The following is a 13008-nucleotide window of genomic DNA, read 5'->3' as shown; positions in this document are numbered from 1 at the left end:
TAGTGCTGAGCTCTAGGGTTTTGAAAAGGGAGCGGAGAAGGGGGAGGAGGGGAGGGGCATAGGGAGAAGGGGAGAGGGCGGAAATGAAAAATAAAGAAGAAAAAAGATTTGATGTGACATGCTAGTAGTATGCCACGTAGTTTATGAAATCTTTTTGTATCTCTAGTAGCCATCTTTTTTAATAATGCTTTAGTCACAAACTTAATTATTGACATAGTTTGATGTGATATATTAGATTATAAAATTATTTTTATTGTAAAGTAGATCTAATATATTATATGAAATCATATTAATTTTTTTGTTCTCACATTCACAAACGCACTCATCCTCCTACGTCAACCTTTGGTTGGTATTCAGCATCCACTGATGAACACTGGAAATCTTAAGGCAAGAGACTTATAAGTGAGTTAGAGGCTAAAGAAGATCTCATAATTTCTTCCAAAGTAACACTAACAACTTGCAGCGAAGGCATTACATTACAACTGAACAATACGAATGAACATGAGCATAATACTAGAATGGTGAAATGGGTCTACAACAAGGAGCAATGATTTCACTAGTTGTGACCCACCGATGTGAAAAAAACTTTTTCCGAGTAGTTTCATGGTCGTATGATGCACCATTTCTCTCTCAGTCAAGTCGATATTGTAAGAGGGCTGAAATTCTAGGATTGGATTTGGCATCGATTTGCAAGCATATCGGTGGATAATCAAGCAGAGATGCCTGATTAGTCGTTGGTGGAGACATCATGACCAGGTGGAAACTTTTGTTTCCTGCCCTGCCTTCATCTACCGCCGGTTTCTCCCCGAACTCCTCTTACTCCCTTCTCCTTTCTGGCAGTTTGTTGGTGTTCCCCCCGTCTTCAATAACATCATTGTCATGATAGCAACAGAGTATGCAGCCGATATAAGACCAAGCACAAAAAAATAAAGTAAGATTAATGGTCAATAGCATTACGGACTACATTGAGTTGTAGCCTTAATTGTAACAATAACACAATAACAAACAGACAAGTGCATTATTTACCATCCTTTAATTACTTTTTATTTTAATTCTCACACAACATGAAACGATATATATATATAGAGAGAGAGAGAGAGAGAACTAACCCCAAAACAAAAGCTCTGAAAGTTAGTGTCAAAGCCAGAGGTACCCTCCAAGTTATTCTTCCCAAAATTCATCTCAGAGGAGCTGCGTTTGTTGTTGGAACCAGAACTCCCAGAAAGAGACGTGTAGGAGGAGGACAAACCAGAACAACTAGTACTAGTACCTCGTGAGCTTGAGCCAAATGTGTCAATATCCCCTTGAAACAACTCTTCAAACAATTCCTGCAGCTCCTCAAAGCTCTCCTCCCCATTTCCCTATATATAATTCCACATTCCACATACCATAACAGAGATATCGTTAGTAATGTTCTTATCATTGTCATTTTACAATAATATATATCTTTACTTTTCATCATGGCAATCACAAAGGTTCCTCCTAAGTATGTCATAGGGACCCACAAACGTCAAAATCACAGTTACCAGTGTGCAGCTAGTCACACCTGATGCTTTTTCATCATAGTGGGCTTGACAAAAGGCTGGGTGGACCCATCAGGCCAGCACATATGTGGGCCTCCGTCCGGCTTGATAGATTTGATAGCAACAAAACTATTGTGCACAGATGAGCGGTCTCTGATGGCCATTGATGAATCACTTCAACGAGAGTACCAATACTGGAACACATACCTGAGCATTTTCTCCCCAAGAAGTTTAGGACTACTTTTTAGGTTGCCTAGAAATGAATGAAAAATAGTTTGTATTTGGACAAATGACCTTTTAAGTGGCCCATTTAATAAATACCCTGCTTCAGAAGAGATACCTGCCCACCATGATTCTTCTGTCAGGTCTCAGCTAATCAAAAGCTGTCTTTATAAACGTGAAAAAAAAAAGAAAGCTCTTATCCAACGTAGGATTCGACAAAAGACATCCCTAATTTCATTCTGATATTCTCTCGACTAAATTTAGAAAATTTGCACAAAAACAAGTTGACAGTGTGAACATTAATGCTAATTAGCTAGGAACAAAGACTTAATCCGGTAATCAAACAATCATCAGGAGTGAGAGATGGACAAAGAAGCTTACGTTAGACTTTGTTTGGCTCATCATGGCTGTCATTTCATTCAGAAAATCGCCCATTCCCTGCACGAAAGTGATCTTAATGGGTTAAATCAACTGCAAAGCGATTCCTTTGGTTTCTTTTAGATCCCTTGCCTACGGCTCCAAACCATTGACGAAACCAACATAATTTGAAACCAAAACACATCAAATCCAAAACTCTTGACACATCTACCCTATAACAAGACAAAGAAGGGTAGGCAAACCTATCAAAAAGAATAATTATTTAGTTCGCCAAGTATGGACACTGTAACATTCATATTATTGATTTTCTTTGGGTTGTTTTAAATAAACAGTGATAAAGATGCGATGATAGGACGAGACTAAAATCAAACTCGTAGTTCGAAACTGCCTAATAACTAATCCTACATTATTCGTCGTATAAAGTGTTATCATGTCATGTCACGCTATGCTTGTCGCTGAAAAAAAAAAATATAAGACCCGCCCAGAAAAAAAGAGAACACCCGCGAGTCACGACGCGGAAAAATGCAAACCCAGTAATGAATGCAGCACACGACCTACGGCGCACGTTACGAGGTCACGGAGAAGAAGCTTACTTTTTCATCATCATCGCTGTCGTAGATTCCTACATCGTACAGAATCCTTTTGTTGGCATCAGAGAGAACTGCACACAAAGAAGAACAAAAGACAGCATCTCGTGAATCCAATAACTTCCGCCCGATACAAAAAGAGCAATCGGGATGTTTTTTGATATTTTAAAATTTTAATACTGCGACTTGCGATTCAAACTTTGAAGATCTTTGATAATAATATATTAATAATGGAAGTCAGCCTTACCAGAATAGGCTTGTTGGATGGCCTGAAATTTCTTCTTAGATTCTTCTACTTCCACGAACTTTGAATTCCCCGAAGCCGAACAACGATCTGGGTGCCACCTCTAGCCCAACAAACAAATTAAGAATGAAAGTTTCTCGAAATTTTCCCGTATACCAGTAAGGTCTAACGTTTCCAATTCCAAGCCCCTTTTTTTTCGTTTTCATGAAAGCCCGTAAACAAACTCCTCTTTTAAGTTGCAAAACCATGACAAAAAGATCACTTTTTTCAAGGGTCCGGAAGGAACCCAGATGTTCATTTCAGAAATTAAGCTCCTGAAGAGGTATTATAGGGCATGCTTAAGGATTTAAAGAAGATCCATTTGATTGAATTGTTAACAAAAAGTGGATAAAGAAAAAAGGTTTCCAATGCTAACCAGCGCAAGTTTCTTATAAGCATTCCTGAGCTCCGGCGCAGTGCATTCCTTTTTCAACCCCAAGACTGCATAGAAGTCATTGCTCTTGTCTTCTTCATTTTCCATTCTCCAAGCCACCACACAAACACAGAGAGCTTAAAAACACAGGCAGCACAAATCAAACAAAACTAAGACACCTTTTTTTTCTTGTCGACGAATTCACACAACCTACTGGCCTAGATATCAGACAAAAGCATGATCTCCTCTATATGTATCTTACAAAACTGGGACTACATCTCTGTGGGTTGGAACACGAGAACCTTGCATTTGATTTCCATGGCAAAGAAGGGGGTGGAAAGAAAAGAAAAGAAAATTAGGAAGAGAACATGGCCTCCCCCACTAAACGCTGAGACTCAAGGAACTCTCCAGAAACCGGCCCATTTTTATATAGTTGTACAACCTTTTTTTGTTCGTTTGTTTATAAAGTTAATATTCCAGTTTTAGGAATGAATTCAATATATGTCTTAGGATCTGTTGACTGTGGGATAAGCCCAGGGCGTGATGTACGGTTGAGATCGCAAGGAGATGGTAGATTTTTTTTTTCTTTGTTTCTCCAGAAACTTCTGTTTTCGCTACTGTGACTCTGTGAGGTCTTTTTTGGGGGTCCACAAGGCCACACTTCGTGAAAGATGCAATCAAACAAACAACAAGTTTTTGGGTCCCACTGGTAAGTTGCAACTGCATGAAAAGAGGTGGAGGCTCCAACGTTGGAAAGAGACCCCCCCCATTTTTCAGAAAATTTGCCGCAGTGCCATTTTTTCTTGATATTTTGGAGTCAAAGTTCATCATTTTTGGAAAAAAGATTTAAGGGTAGATTTTGACAGTGAATTGAAATGCAGTAAAAATTAAAAGTTGAAAAAAATATTATTTTTATTTTAAAATTTAAAAAAATTAAATTATTTATTATATTTTATATAAAAGTTTGAAAAAATTATAATTATTAAATAAAATGAGTTAAAAATTTTAGAAGTTCTCCCAACCCTAACCATCTATAAAAGAAAATTACCAATTTGTCAGGCCCGACTATGCAACACAAATTTCATGCAGAAGAAGGGTGATCTTTTCTAAGATTTTTTGAATGATTAATGCTAAATATAGTTTGTGTAGGTAATTTATTTGTATTTTCTTTTAAACAAACGAGGTTTATTATTAAAAAAATTAATTTTTTTATATAAATCTTAAATTTATCTATTATTTTCAAAATGAGTGCGAGATTTTCATTGTGTTGCACACCCTAGAAATTATAAATATCATCTAATATTTGATCACAATTATTTCTGTCATTTTAATATGATTTAAGGGCATTTCTGACTTCCTTGTTAGTGTGTGACATTTTAGAGAGCTGAAGTCCATACATAGCACGAAATGCACGAATAGTGGCAAGGTGGATAAATACTGGAAAGCAAATAAAAAAATAAAACAAAACAATTAGAATGTCAAAACGGCACGGAAGCTTTTTCATCTCCTGCACAGTTTCACAAAAACAAACAAAAAAAAAACTTCTATTCTATTGCACTAATGTCGATTCGTCCATCCACCACATTGCAATATTTCTTTTCTGTTGGGACAATCCGAGAATATTTTATCTTCAACTGTATATGTAGTTAATAATTTTTAACTAAATTGATAGCATCTATTTTATCTTCATTGTATACTTTATTCCTTCTATAACTTAAAATTTGCAATGTTTTTTTTTTTTTCTTAAAGAAATTATTTTTATCCACATCCTCGAATTTAAGTAGTTTCAGCTTCCATTTTCTGCCGCTAGTCCCATGATGGATTTCCAGAAGCTGGGGTTGTGAAATAATTTTAGTATCGGTCATGATTTCTTTTAGGTTGAAGTGTTGGGATTTATCAGGGCAAAATGGTAAAATAGAGTACTATTGTTTTATGCAAGGATAAAATGAAGTTTTCATACTGCTGAATGGGTTTCGTGCTTTGTATGCCTCCTCCCGTTCGTGCATTCTAGCATTTTTCGACATTTTATATGACTATACATTTAAGGAATAGACAGATAAGATTATTTAAAATGTACCATACTAATATGTATAATTAAAAATGATAAGTTGAAAATGAAGAACGAGATTACTTTTTGTATTATAGAACGTGGGGTCGCAAGTGATGTTTGAGATTAAATTTAAGCATTTAACTAGTAACTGCCTTGTAGAAAATGCTTAACTAGACAGTGGCGTGATCGCTTCATGACAAACTAGAGGATTAAAAGTTGAAATCCTTAGAGTGCAAACAATTCTTTGGGACGGGAAAACTTCCTCTTGAATTATCCGAGATACACTTGCAAAAAACTCTTTGTCGAAGATCTATACACCGCCGGAATTAGTTAGCACTTTGTTAAAGGACACCCGGTGCTAATAAAAAAACCAGTTGAACAAAAAACAGAAGTCTACTCATGAAAACATCCTTTGGTTCTTGATAAAAGCTTAATAGTGGAGATACATTTGTCACTATAAACACAAAATCACAGCCGTTAAACATCCAATTCCCCCTCTACAAATGAGTCTACAAGAACTTATTGTGTTGATCTTAAGGCCTTGATCCAATCAATTTCAAAACGGAAATCACCCGGTCCTGATCTAGCACCTGGAACACCCCCTTCAGCATTAACAGATAGAGACATGCCAAGTATACGTGATTGATTCATTTCCAAGTTTGCATCTATAACATTGCCTCTCCATGTTGGCAAATATCGACCAAGAGGAATCTGAAAAGGGAAGCTGAATTTTGAGCATAACACAAAACATGCATTACTCGAAGAAAAGTGGCACGAATGCAGAAGCACTATGGTGTCTCGATGCCCATGCATAATGGGAAAAGCTTCTTTGCCCACCTAGTTTGACCGCCCTAGTTGACAGCTGGTCAATTTTTTTTTTTTTTTTACTTCGTGATTAAGGAAGTGATTTTAAGTGTATTGGTGTATTTTTTTTATTTTTAAAAAATATTAAAAAAAATATGAAAAGAAAAATGAGAAAAAAATAAAAATACACATTTTGCCTATCGGTCAAATTGAGCGGTCTACTCTGGGCAGCAGAGTAGCCCGACTCCATGCAAAATATCAGTCACCTTTTATAGTGTAATCAGAGTAAATAAAGCATTTCAGCCAACAGGCCGTTCCATAGGGGCGGCAGTTGGGTAACTTGGAAGATATCTATATCAATCCATTCATCTAATTTCTGGTCTTTTTAATTGGGAATATGATCTACGGAGTTGCATCATTTCCTAACTTACGTCCACGAAGATGCATTATGCACTAATGCTTTCGACTTTCGTGCATCTATTAGCTGTTAGTTCAATGCTCTAAAAACAAAAGCTTTAGCAAATGGAATAACCGATACTAAAATAATCTACATCTAATATGGCCCCGATTTTATTTAGTTTATCCATATAATGGTCGTAAGCATCTATAGTCATATCATCTAAAGAACCAACAGCTCTTTTTTTTTTTTTTTTTTATAAGTTGAACCAACAGCTGTCTATGAGAGCTAAGTATGTAAAATCATGTTTCTAAGCAAAGAAACTAAGAAACTAAGGAAAGTGAAACTTGCCTTTGCAATATACCAATTGTCTTTGGGTACAAAAACAAAAGATTGCCAAGAGTTATCTTCCTCTTGTCCAGGTGAGTTTACCCAATTTTCTGTATAGATCTGTATCAGAATTTGACTGAGGTTCAGTACAAAACTTGCAAGTTCTACATCAATAAAAAAAGGTTATGAAAACGGCTACGGCAGCAGATATGAGATGCTGCTTTTCTATTTCCTTCTCTTATGACAAAAACAGGGGAAGGAACACTCACGGTTGATATGTAGCATCTTCCATCTCCTTTAAGCTTTAGTGCTATTGTATCATATGCATCCAAATCAATGAAGCCATCAAACTGCAGAAGATAAATATTGATAAGGAAAGATACTCTGTACTAATAGTTTCCCCTTATGGGTTATTAAGGGAAACGAACAAGGGGTTGTTACATATTGATATTGAATTGCTTCGATATGCGTTTGAGTTCATTACAAGAATAAAACCATAAATTTGTAATGTAGTCATTATGAAAAGGAACAGCCAACAATGGATAGTGAGCGGCTATACAGGACTCAAATTGCAGCCTAACAACCATGAATATGAACTCAAATAAACAAAACATCTTTTGCAATTCAAACTCTAGATATAAACATTCATAAGAATCTTGAAGATATATATGATATATATACTACCTTTTTGGACCGCATTCCGCAGAAGCCACTGCGAGAAATGTTCCATTTTGAACCCTCAGTAACATCAGAGGAAAGGTTCCCAGAGAAAATCCCTATCAGATAAATTCGAGATGATAATGGCATCAGAATTCAACGGAATGTGAAGTGAAAACTGGTCAAAAGTAGAGATCCAATGGAATATGCAAAATTTTTAGCAGTAATTTACTAACTTTCTATCTCAAAAATTAAGAACGTATTCTTCATATGTTTATTTATCATGACAGATTCCCATGTCTTCATTTACAGAATCATAAGAAGCCATGGCCAAAAGAGACCCCCACCAGAAAAACAAACAAAGATGGAGATGATGGCACAAGAGAACCAATCCAAATCCAAAAAGTTAAGGCTACAGAAATGAGACTCAAGCTCAACGAATCTGTTTTCCGACCACCTCCGAATTGACCGTACCAAAGGGTTGAGTCAAAGAACAACTAGAATTTATGATGTTAGGGGCAATGGATTATTATTAATGAAGATAGACAACTAATTATCTAAATGAATCAGCATAACTTGGAGATGGTGAGGATTCATAAAGGAATAAAAGAATATTACTCATTGCATTCTTCCATACTATTGTAGAAGGTATTTTAAACACAAGTTTCCTAAGAAAGTTATCGAGTCCATTTCTTGGGGCTGGGAGGGGGGGAATTTCACCAGCATGTGTATCTGGTCAAAAAATCAAGTAATAACCATTTCTTTTGTCAACATTTCAATATGACCATAGAACTTATCATGCACCACAAACCATTCAAAACACACATCCATTGTGAAATTTCATTTCCCTTTTTTCACATGAGCTAATTGCTAATATGTTACGACTTGTGAAAGTATGTAGAAGAAGTACCACTGAGTCCATTTTCAGATTCTTTGATCTCCAAAGACGCTGAGGACAAGCCTGCAATACAATTAAACATTGAGATCTATATTAGTCTCATTACATTTTCTAAAGTAACCTCCAATAGTATACAAATTACAAATTATAAAGAGGAAATTGATAAACAGTAGGAGCTTCATAAACACTAAAGGGGTTTCTGAAAATCAAGCCTAATACTGCCATATGTATTTTTATCAATGACATGGAATCATGGATAAACATATGCTCTGTTTCACCCATTATGAGAAAGAAAATAATATAAGACTGAAACTTGCAAAATTACAGTCAGACAGCACATAATGGTGTTCTGAATGCAATGAAGACTTGAAGTAAATGCAACAGAGACTTGAACTCTTGACTCAGATACAGACCTCCATATTCAGAATCTGAATACAGATGCCACCTTTTTAGTTCTTCCTTCGAATTAAAAGTGAATATGTATCTTTCTGTAGGAGGCATCAAGTCTTCAGCATTCCATGCGATAGCTATAGATTGATATTTTCCAAAAAGGAGAAAGATAGAAAGGATCAAAATTAGTGATCGCAAATATATTATACAAAATATAGCTAAAGGATATCAAACAGAAAAAAAAGGTACTACATCGTGCAGACAAAGGCAACCCCCCAAACATAGCTACAACATGTACAAAATCTCTAGAAGCTTGAGATGAAGATCGTAATCATATAGTACCTCTCTTCGTTGCATTCAGAGAAGCTTGCCACAATGATCGAAATCTGGACATCTCCGATACACTTCAAGTTCCTATTAAGAACAGAGGACCAAGTATTTAGAAAAAGGAAAGCTCTTCTTTGGATTATCACAGTAATAATTTGACATGTGTGCGGTAGAGTTGGACATCCCATTGTATATGACATTCTTGCATTATTTTTTTGTCTAACTTTTACATCTTATGCACGAGAACATATAAAAACAGATTTATATATACAAGAATCGTAGCAAATGCCTAATGCAACAATAAAGTCTTGGGCTGCCAAGCACTATTGTGCAGAGTCAAGCCTAGGGAGTCGAAACTTCATGCAAAATGTTTAAGGATAAGACCATAGCCAAATCACCACTCTCAGGACTCCACACAGGTGGGATCACTAGGAAATGGTCCTATGAAATTGCAGCAAATGCACGAAAACTAAACACAAAGTGCCATCAATTATTTAGAGAACAATTAGTTGAATGATTGCCCTTGATTTTATAAACTGGCTCATTTCCTAGGACACATGAATTTATCCAATTCATTTCCAAGAGGCATCCAAATGCACCCTAAAGTAATGAAGTACAAGCAACCATTCTAACCAAATGTAAAAGTAAACACATCCATCAGAACATACATTCCGAAAACCCCTATTGGAATCAAACTTGTAGCGCCCCGTGTCTAAATGGGCCGGAGAGTTACTTCAAGTCGCCTCAATCATCATTTAGGATACAAATAGATATTCTAAAAGACTCCATAAACATAACCTCATCTATTTTCAAAGACTCCATAAATATAAATTCATCTAATTCCACCAAATATACATATATATCCCTCTACAAGTCATCAAAATAATGATCTAACAAATAAATCGACAACTCCTTAAGACTTAATAAAAGTGTCAACATCCCAATAAACCAAATCAATAGAACAAATCAATCTACTGAATAATAGTCTTCAGTAATCTCAATACTTATTCCTTACACTCAAAAATCTTGTACCCGCTACCGATTCTCGATGCTCAGCTGAAACATTCACTTCATCAGAAAAATATTGTAGAGATAAGAGGTGAGTTATCAACAACTCAATAAACAGAGAACATATAATAGTATGTAAACATGAATCTTTTACAGAGTTCAGAATGCAAAACAAAACATTTTTGTTTCAGAATGCAGAACCAAAATATGTTATCAAAATATGATAGCGACATTTCAGAAATATTCATTTCAAAGTCTTTTGGCATAGCATGAACTGAACATCATCATCGTATCATATCATATCAAAGCATCATATCAAAACAAAATCATCAATCATCATACCGGAACTGAGAACATGTTTAACCCCCATGGTAGGGTTCTGCATTATGCGAAAAGCCAAACAAAATTAAATCACCATGACACCAAATCAATTGCACTCAGAACATATACCACTATTATATCCCGTGGCGGGCCCAGAGGCTACTATTGTATCCCGTGGCAAAACTGAAGGCCACTATTATATTTCGTGGCAAGGCCAAAGGCTACTATTATATCTCGTGGCAGGGCCAAAATCAGAGAAAAACAGAAATGTTGGTACCAACCATATAACAGAGGCTGCAATTTTACACTCATGATAAGGTCAAAACAAAATAGAAACATAATCATCAAATCAGAATCAGAATGTCATGCCAAAAGCTTTTCAGATGCCACATCATATCAAAACAGAGTATTGAACAGATTCATATCATTTTCACATAATCAAAACAGATTCGGAGCATCTTCACATGAGCAAACAGATTCAGAGCATCTTCATGTAACATGCACAAGTTTTCAGATTTCATATTCGCCCTTTTTGCACAATTCTGAAACAGAAAGCCAAAATTTTGCTCATGTTTACATCACTCATGATAGAAAATACTTTTATGTTTTGCATAGATTTCATGAGTAATGCAGATCAAATAATCGAAGTTGTTTCAAATTTGTTTTCATGACAAAACATGCATATTTTTTCAAAATCAACCTCAGTCCTTTACTTTTATACAAAGTCTAGCATAGGAACCCAGCTTACCTGACCCTTCAACTTTTCTGAAAAATCCTTTGAACCGTGTTAAGCAAAATTTGATCGTTACCTAGACATAATTAAACATACAATAAATTAATACAATTAAACTGGCACATCTAAAATAAACAACACAACTAAACAACTCCACGACAATAAATCTCATGGTTCCAATTCTTTGAACCCAGCTACTACTCATCTCCAACCCACAAAACAACTTCCCGAACCTCGCCCATTAGAGGCATTCACACTTATCCCATCATTATACCCAACATCCAATCACAATCCAAAATACAAATTTTATCCCAACACTTCACAGGACACACCAACCACATCACAATTATCTATTTTATCGCAACATTTCATAGGGCACAACAACCACATTACAAATACACATTTTATCCCAACATTTCACAGGGGCCCTCGGCCACTACACAGATTCACAACTACTGCTACAAATCAATCCCAACACTTCACATACTTATTTTGATCACAACCACAGCGCACATTCATAATTTCTCAAATTCCCATCACTTCACACAGAACCCAATCAACACCATAATCACGCAGTTTCCCAAAACTTCGTAGAGATTATACCACCAACTACGAGGCTGCAGCGTGGTGATTGATGGCGTTGCGTGTGGAGTGGCAGCGGCTCACTGGTTATTCCGTGAACAATGTCAATCTCGGGCATATGAAGACACACGGAGGGAGAAAAGAAGAGAGAGAGAGAGATGCTTACCATATAGAGAAAAAAAAAGGACTTACCGGCGTGATGGGGCAACCGACGTCGCTCAGGCGTGGGGCTCGTCGGCGGCAAGCAACCCCTAGATGGAACAAGTCCGAACCGAGAGAGAGTGAGAGTGAGAGTGAGAGAGAGAGAGAGATAGAGAGACGTGGGGGGCTAGGGGTTACTACGTTAAACGGGGCCGTGGGCGGCGTGGGGTTATCGGGGGTGCTGGGGGAAGAAACGGTGCGTTTGCAATTTTTTTATTTTTTGGCTGGGTTGGGTTTGGCACTTGGACTTGAACTTGGGGTTGGCCTCGAGCCTGGGGTGTTACAAAAAGGGTCGGTGTTCTTGGAAAGTACATATCAACGGTTGTTCCGTTCTTGGGGATTTAACAGCCCCAAATAATAGTCGGCTATGTCAGCAATACTACACTGCACATTACCAACTCCTCGCATCCGATAAAATATAGGTGTGGGCAGCTCCCGCTGCCTGGCCCTACTTCCGCTCCACTCTCGTATGGTGGGACAGGCAATCCTTTCCGTCCATGCGTGGGCGAGGGCCCCCGTCCCGCATCTAGAACCCCTAGCGGAGGCGGGTGGCGAGCAGGGCCTAGCCCCATCCCGCCCTCGCTTACATTTATATCTGCCTATATCTTAAAAGTGTCTATAACATCAACAGTAATGAACAGTTTAACTCAATTCGGCGTCGTCTTCTTCTTAGTTGAATGTTAATAACCCAGTAGCGTCGTCTTCTTCTTCTTCTCTCTCGCATGTTTCTTTTCTTTCTACGGCTCAATCACATGAAGAGAGGTATATTTCTTCTTCGTTTCTTTTATTCCCCGTATGATTTCTTTCTTCATTTCAGATGTATTTTCGAATCTCGATTTTGTTTCTTCTTCGTTTCTTTTTGGTTTGAAGAGAGGAAGAGAGAGAGTTACCGTGTGCGTGTGAATGACAGTGTGCGACGAAGAGGGAAAGGAAGGATCGTGGTG

At 37.1% G+C, this 13008-nt stretch overlaps 2 protein-coding genes across 7 annotated transcripts; both read right to left on the bottom strand.

Moving 5' to 3' along the window:
* Positions 1–403: 403 nt before the first annotated feature.
* LOC109004971 (dnaJ homolog subfamily B member 6-like) lies at positions 404–3793 on the bottom strand. The gene is made up of 6 exons (XM_035683693.1): positions 3370–3793; positions 2958–3057; positions 2717–2784; positions 2127–2183; positions 1110–1361; positions 404–860 (listed from the first exon to the last, which is right to left on the bottom strand). The coding sequence occupies exons 1-6, from the start codon at positions 3472–3474 to the stop codon at positions 789–791; spliced, it is 654 nt and encodes a 217-aa protein (XP_035539586.1). The 5' UTR covers positions 3475–3793; the 3' UTR covers positions 404–788.
* Positions 3794–5793: 2000 nt separating this feature from the next.
* On the bottom strand, positions 5794–12228 carry LOC109004973 (probable complex I intermediate-associated protein 30). Of its 6 annotated transcripts, none has more exons than XM_018983698.2 (11): positions 12056–12228; positions 11885–11946; positions 11297–11357; positions 10235–10287; positions 9235–9306; positions 8916–9029; positions 8515–8565; positions 7632–7723; positions 7217–7297; positions 6969–7067; positions 5794–6127 (listed from the first exon to the last, which is right to left on the bottom strand). In XM_018983698.2, exons 5-11 carry the CDS (start codon positions 9284–9286, stop codon positions 5936–5938), a joined length of 681 nt encoding a protein of 226 aa, XP_018839243.1. In that variant the 5' UTR covers positions 9287–9306; positions 10235–10287; positions 11297–11357; positions 11885–11946; positions 12056–12228; the 3' UTR covers positions 5794–5935. The 6 variants fall into 6 exon arrangements, with proteins under 6 accessions (XP_018839243.1, XP_018839242.1, XP_018839241.1 ...); XM_018983697.2 differs by having other exon boundaries at positions 10235–10275; XM_018983696.2 differs by lacking the exon at positions 10235–10287.
* Positions 12229–13008: the final 780 nt, after the last annotated feature.

This window comes from Juglans regia, chromosome 12, assembly GCF_001411555.2.
Source record: "Juglans regia cultivar Chandler chromosome 12, Walnut 2.0, whole genome shotgun sequence".
In the NCBI taxonomy this organism is placed as follows: domain Eukaryota; kingdom Viridiplantae; phylum Streptophyta; class Magnoliopsida; order Fagales; family Juglandaceae; genus Juglans; species Juglans regia.
This window is presented reverse-complemented; position numbering and strand designations above follow the sequence as displayed.